A 9,579-nucleotide genomic window follows, 5' to 3' on the forward strand; every position below is an offset into this window, starting at 1 on the left:
CCTCAAGAGCAATAATTTGTTCTCTGATTCTGCCAAAGTCCTTAAATAACGCTGACAAGTCGGATTCTGTCCAGTCGACCGCCAAGAATAAATCAGCTCTGGAGAAGTGTCTTTCTTACGATGCTGAATTTACTGTAGATGATTGTCTGCAGACGTCATGAAAACAACGGCACAATTTATCAACTTCCGCTTCATATATGCGGAAATGCAGAATTCAGAACAGTTTTTCTTTAGTTTATAAGTCAAATGTTGAGTTTGACGATTAGTTTAAATGCAGCAGCTGTTCAGAGGCGTGTGGCACCTGCCCCAAAGTCACTGGGACAGGATGGAACTGCTCGTGATGCTCGCCCTCAGCCTGGACATCTCGGCTGAAACTGCTGACTGATGGACGGAGCAACTCTTCTTTTGTGCTGCTCTGCACTTCACTCGCTGACTGGGCTGTTATTCGGGACTCGGGTCTGACAGCTGCAAGAATCTGAATTTGATCAGTCTTTTTATAGCCGGAAAAAAAAAAAAAAACATCGGAATTTTTTTTTGGAAAGGGACCTGATACAGCTTACTCTGGCTGGGGGACATTCAATAAGAAATGTCCGTCCCTCGGCCAAATGCAGCTTTTAGCATGAGTCAGTCATTTTAAGGATTTATTTCTAAGTCAGTCCCTAAAAGTTTCATCCCAGTAGCAATGAGGAGGCAGCCAGAGAAGGGACAAGGGTTCAGTCCCAGTGCAGGTGAGGATCTGGAGGAAATTAAGCAAATTTAAGGACACGTTAGATATTATATTATAATACGAAATCATGGGGGGGTGGGGGGTATAGCCAATAGTTCAAGAGAAACCATCAGAAGACGTGAGGAAGAATTTTCAAACTCTTTAACGAGATACTTTACCAAGTGGAACATTATCACAACCTCCTCCACCTTCGCCTCTGCACTGCCCTCTAGTGGCTGATTTGCTTGGCCACCGTAACCCTCCTAGTAGGGGGGGGGGAATCTGGCTTTGTCTTAACGTTGTTGTGTTTCCGTAGGTGTGGGCCTCTTCTCTCTGGTCCTGGGTCTGGTCTGCGCCCACTGCTGCTGCCGCAACACCACGCACACTCCCCGCTCGCGCAACAAACTGATGGACCTGGAGATGGACTGACAAACACTTTCCCCCGCGCCCTCCCACTGCAGCAGCGCTCACAGGAAGCACCACACACTCAACAGACACACGCCCGTGGACGATTTCTGGGACACAAAGCTGTTTCCGGGGGACGGACGTTGGGAGTAAAACGCCGTGCCGCTTCGGAAACAGGGGGCGTAACTGAGGTGCTCTGGATTTATCAGCTCTGCAGTGGAGGACCAGGGGACTGTTTGCTTTTATTTTTACAAGGACCGCCGAGGAAGTAGCCTCGGAGACTTGTCCGCAGTTTGGAGGGACAGGAGACTTTTGAGACATCACTGCCACTTGGGAATAAAGGACCACTTACACATCTGCTGCCTCTGTAACCACTAGGGATTTCAAGTGGAGCACTCAGGCTGGACAACGACATGCTTTCCTTTTTCTGATTTCCTGTAAACGCCACGGCTTCCTGCAAAGTGTCTTCCTGATCCTGTTCCCGGATCTCAGAGGCACGCCAGCGTACCCTGTTGAATTTGGGAAGCTGGGCGTTGGAGAGACAGAGGTGGCTTTTCATTTCACCTGTTTGTTTGGACTTTGTGTCTACAAGGGTTTCAATCACACGGCTGAAGTCATTTTGTATTCGCGGAGGCTGATGTTTTAGTTCAGCCCGAGCCTTAAGTCCAACAAAACAGAAGTGCTCCACGTGTTCTCCCCACACGAGAGGCATTGCACTAGAACTCCCGCCCCAGAGTATTCCTTCCTTAACCAAGGGACAAGATAAACCTTTATTCTCACCTCTAGTTTTTTGGAAATTAAGAGATTTTAAATCAAGAGACATTTTTAAGCTTTACAAGGAGATATGCAGTTAGTGCGTGTTGTGTGTGTGTGAGAAATAGTGTACGTGGTGCCAACATGTGAACAAACCGAGGTGTGCTTGGTTCATCTTTTGTCAGATCGACACTTGAACAGCCGCTCAAAGTGGCGACAACAAGAAGCACTCTTCTTTTTATAGGTATTCGGAAAAGTGTATCCAGCTGTTATCTTTGCCTGAGTCTTGTGTTTTCGTACAGTGTGTGTGAGCGCTGTGTTACAGTGTGCGAGACAAAGAGTTGCATGTACTGTTTTGTTTTTTTGTGAGGCGGAATGATGTCAGTCGTGAGCAACACGAGCCCCTTTTTGCAGGGTCTCGTTTTGATGACATCAAAGCGCCCCACATCCAGATCTTTCAAACCCAGCTGTCACCCCCCCACCCCCCCCCCCACCTGATCAAGACGCCACTGTTGTAACGACAGTGTGGTCGGCACCAGAAAGTTTTTGAGCAGGAAAATCTTTTGGCTTTTAAAAGAACTGGTGCAGCATTTTCAGAAAAATGCTTATTTGCTTTTTTTAAATAATTTTTTTCTGAAGGCCTTTCCACCCGGAGTCTGGATTGGTTAGCTTAGCTTAGCATAAAGACCGAGAACAGGAGCAAGGGGCCCATCTGGTTCTTAGAATGTGTTGGAAAAACATAGACAAACCGAAATGTAAAACTCACAATTTGCAGTGGTATCACTATTTGTTGTGGCAGATGGAAAAAAAATAGTTTTTCCCCCAAATAGTTGGAGGATTTTAAATCACCATCTGTTGCTAACATTTTTGTTCATGTACAGCTTTAACAAATTCGATACAGAAATAATAACTCGCATTTACGATATAACCTCCTGATTTACTCACCGACTAGCAGGCCCCCTCTGTTTTACCTGTTTTTGTGCTAAGCTAAGCTAAACATGTGCCCGACCCAATGCCTGCAAACAAGCACATGTTTTCACAATGTTCCTTTTGTAAGTGGTTCCAGAGATTTCGACGCTCAGAACGAGCTGCGCCCACTTTTCAAATAAATTAAGATGTTTTATCTCGACCTTATTATTTTCTTTTCTTTTATTACAGTGCACTTAACGGGTAAAGTTGAAAGAAATCGTGTTTGAAATCTTGCACCAGTGTTTTAATGGCAAGTGAATGAACTTGTGGTGACTGGTGTATCGTGTTTGACCACACACACACACACACCCACACACCCACACACACCCACACACCCATAGCTCCAGTATAAACACACAACGTGAGGACGTTTGTGTTCAAACTCAGCAGGAACCAATTAAACCTGTTAGTTCAGTAATATAATGTACTTGGCCGGCTGGGCTGAGGCAGAGCTTTGTTTTATGCATTTGAAATAGTTTTACAAGGTGTTTAAAGCAACTATCAGAACTTTATGAGCAATATGAGACTGTATGGTCAAACTTTTTTTCTTTATTTTAAACATATATTCAATCTGATTCAACTCAAAAGGGAAGAAACCTGACGTCCACATTGGACACCAGAACAAACCTTCGATCGGTGCTGCTGCTTGGACGTTAGAGCTTATTCCTCTGATTATCTGGTGAAATATTGATGATATGCGTGTTTTGGTTTGATTGATGGTGACAGAAACTTCCAGTAGGTGTCCATGAACCCAGCCCACTCTGTGTTAGTGCTGTGGCAATATTCAATTTAGGTTTTAACCACTAACACACATACATGAGCTCACAGGTGAATAATAGGGCTCTGGGCTTTTATCTCTTAAAGCATGTTGACGCACCACTGAACACGTCACTGCAAAGCTTCCCCAGTGTCTTTTCATTTGATCATTTTATCGCAATGAGTGTGAGGAATTATGTTTTTTTAAATAAATAGATTTATAAGATGTTCTCATTTTGTAAATGTTGATTACTGTAACCTGGTGTTATCGGTATTCCATTCGATAATGCTTTTTTTTGTTGGTTGGAAATGGACATTGCAGCCTATAGGGGGCGCTATGTCGGGTCATAACGCCACTGGGCTTCACCTAAAGCGCCACCAGAAGTGTTTGTATGGCACGTCACTGCTGGCCCAGTGGATTTAGTCAGAGTAAAGCCGCGGTTATTTAATTATGGCCGCCGTCCTTGTTGGCCCACATTTTACCCTCTTTGTGCTCAGACGTTTTTCCAGCGGCTCTGATGTGGTCGTGATCACAGCTCCTGCTCGGAGATTTGTGACAAATGTGGGCCAGTTTGGTTTTCTTCTCCGTCTGCGGGCAAGCCATCAATCAGGTTTCTCTATGCTTCAAAACATAAAAAAGAAAAAAACACACAACTTCAAATAGTTCCCGCAGAATAAATGTTTTATAATTCAACATTAAGCGGCGGCTCCATCTCTCTCTCTCTCTCCCTGTCTCTCCCATCCTCTTGTTAGTCTAATGGCATTTCTTTTCCGTCCGTTTGTACTGTTCCTCTCACTCTGTCACCAGTCTCTCTTTCTCCTCCACCATCGCCATCCTCTCCACTCCCCCTCCATCGCACCAGTCCCCTCTCTCACTCCCGCTCTTGATTAGAGATGCAGATGAGTTAAAACCTCGGCCCGGCTCCAGGATTCAGCTTTTTACACCTCTTTAACGACAGTCTCTCCATCCAGCTCTCTCTCCCTCTCTCTCTATCCACCTCTCTTTTCTCTCATCTCCAAATGAGATGGAGATGAGAGAAAAAGACAGATCCAGTGTCGATTGGCTCTGGATCTCACTTCTCTAACTTGCACTCGCTCCCTCTCAGGGTCCATTTGACCCAGTTTCCTCCCAGTGTGTGTGTTAGTGCTGCTCTGGGATCATTTGTTAACGTGGCCTTGTCGTACCTGAAACCACTGTCTTCCTTAATTGACTCTGCTCTGTGTGTGATGCCCTCCATTCTTTTTCGCGGCTCTCAGCACTCGTACGCCCCTGCTGTTTCGGAGATGCCACATTTGGTCTGTGTTACCCCCGGCTCCGGCTCGGAACGTGTTGCAGCTTGAGGGTTGCTCCACATAACAACAATTTCAGACAGAAAAATTTAGCAGCGCGCGGAGGGGGGAAGTAAGCCGCCTGTTCTCCCCGGAGTTTACCAGAGGCGACACGTTCCTCCCGTCTTCATTGTCATCAACACTGTTGTTTACAGCAGCTCCAAAGCAGCCAGAAGCCTCGGCTCCATCACACCCGGCTGCTGCCTGTTAACACTCCCAGTTCCTTTTTAAACACACTGGTTTGATGCATTCTCTCTCTTGCGTAATTCTCGTTTTTAAATTCTTATCGCAAGCATTTCACGCTGGAGGGAGCACTACAGCAGGAAGCAGGAGTTTAAGCAGTAAGCTGCTGTGTTGGGAAGAAGTCAGAGTTCAATAGAGCATCGCTGTCATTTGTGCTCAAACCTTTAAATGTCAAGTGTGGTCATGTTACTGTTTTCTACCACTGCCCATTCTTCAGGTGCAGGAAACTCACCGATCAACAGCTGTTCACCTGCAGATGTGTGAGTGTGTCTATAGTAGAATACATGTGAAGCTATCCACCCAGTGCACATTCTTTCCTCCCTCAGGGTGAGATGGTTTAAGTGTGGTCCAACTGGTGAGTGCTCTGATAATAATGTAGTAATGACCAGTGAGGACTCGTGGGTCTGAATATTGATGTCCATGCTGGCTGGTGGTCCTCTCCTCCCCTCTATCCTCTGGAGCTGCATCGTCTTTACCCACTTTGGCTCCAAGTCCTGTGATGCTACTGCAAAGTGTCTATTATACAAGTTAAGAGCTCCTCAGCCTTATTGCAGTTTAATAATTTAGCACGTATGTGTGTATTTATCCATGTGAGAGTCTGAAGCTGTGCATATTATAACTGGTGTGATTCTAGTCTGGCTTTCATCAACCAACAGAGCCTCTCTGAGTTCACGCCATGAAAACTGTAGGGAGAGAGGCCCCCAGAGCATGTTTTAATAAGCTCGGGACCCCCGAATCTCCAAGCCCAAAGTAAATACTGCTTGTTGTAACTAGTTCTTACTCCCGGGGTTTGAATTCCACCGCTTTGTCATGCCCAAGTGACCCCCCCCCCACTTCTGAAAGAGACAGTATAAGGCCTACTGTAAGGGTTATGACTATAAATCAGTCCCTTTAATCCAAAAGAGTGATGGGGAAAGACAAATTTGTGTCGGTTTGAAATCTTAAATCATTTCCATTTAAAGAATAATAGAGTGCACTGTAGATTTGTCCAAATGGCCCTTTGTGATGTTTTAACTTTCTTAGAACTAATGACTCAAATTGCGGGGATGACCTTTCCCAGAAAAAGTTGAGGCAAGAATGTCACATGACCTGGAACTCTGACACTTTAACTGCTGCACAGCACGGTGCTTTTACAAGGGGTCTGGATACAGCACGGGCGCCACTGCAGGGGGGGGTCCGACAAATCCATTGTTGTGTTTATTAAAACTGGATCCTTGGATTGTCCAGGATCGCTCCACCCTCAAGTCTTTCTTCCCCCAGTGGACGCATTGTGTCCGAGTTTGTGTCTCAGCAGTCAAATATTAGTGTGGGGGGGCAGAGAGGGAGCCCCCCCCCCCCCCCCCCAGTGTAAATGTTAATGTATGTGTGAGAGAGCATGTGCTCCGGAATGCAGCGATGAATCGTCAACACCTTCCCCTCACCATGGAGACTATGTCAACACTTGGGTGGGGGGGATGGAGTGTGTGTGTGTGTGTGTGTGTGTGTGTGTGTGTGTGTGTGTGTGTGTGTGTGTGTGTGTGTGTGTGTGTGTGTGTGTGTGTGTGTGTGTGTGTGTGTGTGTGTGTGTGTGTGTGTGTGTGTGTGTGTGTGTGATGGATGAGATGCAACATAACTGATCATTTACTGAGGAATTGATCAATAACCCACTGCTTGTTAAAAGAAAGACATCAACCTTGATTTTCAAGGTTGATGTCTTTCTTGTGTGTTTAAAAGTGTGTTTCATAACCGGGACTCGACGGGTGCTTCATAGATTCAGATTTTCTCATCTCTAAAGTCAATATTAGAATTTATTTTTTCAAATCATTTTCTCTAATCTTTTCACTCGAGGTTTAATTTATTTCCCTGAACAAAACGTAAGAGATTCATTTGAATATTGAGATATCCACTGACGAAAATACATGATTGGACATTCACAAGGAATTATAATATCTTAGAACAAAGATTTGTTTGATCTGTTTTCCTGTCGTCGTGACTCGGACAATCTCCTGTGGCAGTCACTTTCTCTAAATGTCAGACAGACGGTATTGTACAGACGCCTTATTCTGAAAAGCCAGCCTCTCAGACCCCACCTGTGTGGATCAGTCACAGAGCTGCAGACGCTCTGGTCCTCCAGCGCTTCTTGTCCTTGTATGGTGCTGAGTCTTCAGCGTGGCACCGCTCCAGCTCTTCACCCGGCACACATCCACACAATGCACACACGTCCGGGTATACACAAATAACTGGTACTGTAAGTATGACTCCACATTGTCTCTCTCCTCATCTCTCTCTCTCTCTCTGCGTGTGGCCTGGTGCCAGCTAATATCTCACTCTGAGTCCAGGCGGCAGCGTCTGATGCTGCTCACACTGTTTACCTCTGCTTCCAGCTGGTAAACATAACTCTGCGTTTGAAGGTTTTACCGTGAGGGGAAGGGCAGGGATCCGTCTTCAGTGCCAAGGAACACTAAAAGGTTCCTGCATCAAATATCAAGTGCATATAAATTCCCTTGAAAATGTTAATATCTCGTTTAGTGCTCATTAGAGACAGATAAATCAAAGACGGCATAATAAGTGGTAGAACTGCCTCCTGGGCTCAGCTTTAGATCTATTAGTCTGTTATTGTTTCTAAAGGAGACATATTCTGCTCATTATTTGGTTGCTTGAAACTGTTTTTCGTGCTCTAATCTTCAGAAATCTCGACTTCCTCATATTCCTCTAGCGCTGACGTTGTTCTTTTTAACTTTGCATAACTTTTACAGTGTTTACAAGTGTCAGGGCTCAGAGGAACACTATAATGAAGGGCCACTACAGAGGTAAAGGAGGGCCCCGTGTTTGTTTAAGGTGCCCTCAAGTTGACATCTTCATCCACGTCTTCTACGTGTAAGGCTCCTCTTTGGTTTTCTTTAAATTTGTGTATCCGTGGCAGTTTCCGGAAAAACGTCCGGACTTCAGTGCACGTCCCCTGTGGACCTGGTCATCAATGCATTTCATGATCCCAGCTCTTCAAACAGGTGCAAACTAGCATTGATAGGAACTCTCAACCCACGCACTCGCGCTAATCACCAACAATGTGTATTGACATCATAGCTGTAAGTCATGGCTGCGGGGATCTAAGCTGATGCCCCGTGAGGGAGCATCAAGGCAGAAGGGATGAGGGAAGTCAGAGCGACGTGGACGTGTTTGAAGTCGTTTGAAGCCGTCAGGGCGGTTTACTGCCGACTGTGGTTGTGGATCTGCTTTTGCACACTCAACACACGCACAATAGGGATAACACGTTGGAGTTCATGTTTTAAACGGTCAACACAACAAACACACAAAAAATTATATAAATGTACTGTACCTTAGAATTCTTATTAACAAGATTTTTAAGTTGTTTTTTTTTCCACATTCAGGGTTGTACTGAGGCAGGGATTCAAGCCGGCAACCCAGAGGCAAAAGGCATCCACTTGTAAACTTGTACAGAATTCTGACTGGACCTTGTAATCCTCGGCCAACACATCGCCTCCATCACTCAAAAAGCCTCGCAGCTCATCAGCCCCGGATTTACACAGAGCGGCAGGAATCGAATTTTAAAGGAAGTTCTTCGCTTTATCGGAGCTGACGCAGTCGTGCAGAAGTGTCGACCCACTGCACTCAGGTCGCCAGGCGGCCATGATCTCCTCACATGCTCTGTGCCTCCGTCATGGACGTCTAACTTGACTTGGAGTGTCAGCGCTCGGTGATCTGATGCAGACGTGAGCCAATGATAAATAATCAAATACGACTTCAAACATTCAAGATATGACTTAATATATAATTTAACATTGCACACAGAACATTTATGCTTTTGCACTTTAAGGACGCTGTGAATAGGATTTTAAAACTTCATACTTTGGCAAAATGTACACCCTGCAAACTCAGATTTTCCCTATCTGACATTGATATAATATAAAAATAATTATATTAAGGCTGTAGCCGTGGTCGTGCTCCTCGTCTCTCCTCGGTGCATCAACATGCGTTGATATGTTTAACCTGGCGTGACCCACATCTTCTGCTCGGCCATGTGGGTCAAGTCAAGTGCGATTGTGTGCAAACACAGTCGACGCAGCATCAATCGCTGCATTTCACGGTCACATAAACCCTGAGAGCGGGGGGGAGAAAACATGTCACACTTCAAACACTATCACCAACCATTAAATACTGTTTCATTGCGCGCGCGCGCACACACACACACACACACACACACACACAGACAGGTTTCATGCCTCACAGCACATGAGGGCAATGGTAATGCATGAAGGAAAAAAACTGTAATTTCACTGTCAAAACTACAACTAAGACCAGTTAATCAACTTATTTTCAAGTTCAATTCAAGATAAATTAAATTAACCTTTATTGCAACTCAGGAGAACCTGAGTTAAGCGAGTGGCTGACACTTCTAACACGTGAGAGACACAAAAAGG

General features: G+C 45.3%; 1 protein-coding gene across 1 annotated transcript in view; it reads left to right on the forward strand.

Annotated features, from left to right (window-relative positions):
- ptgfrnb (prostaglandin F2 receptor inhibitor b) overlaps positions 1–3,819 on the forward strand; it is a 44,197-nt gene extending 40,378 nt beyond the window's left edge. The window contains exon 15 of the mRNA XM_053417400.1: positions 1,023–3,819. Within this exon, the coding sequence (XP_053273375.1) occupies positions 1,023–1,135 (113 nt within the window). The 3' untranslated portion in view covers positions 1,136–3,819. The remainder of the gene's footprint in view (positions 1–1,022) is intronic.
- The last annotated feature ends 5,760 nt before the right edge of the window (positions 3,820–9,579 follow it).

The sequence above is a fragment of the Pleuronectes platessa genome, chromosome 24 (assembly GCF_947347685.1).
Source record: "Pleuronectes platessa chromosome 24, fPlePla1.1, whole genome shotgun sequence".
Taxonomy (NCBI): domain Eukaryota; kingdom Metazoa; phylum Chordata; class Actinopteri; order Pleuronectiformes; family Pleuronectidae; genus Pleuronectes; species Pleuronectes platessa.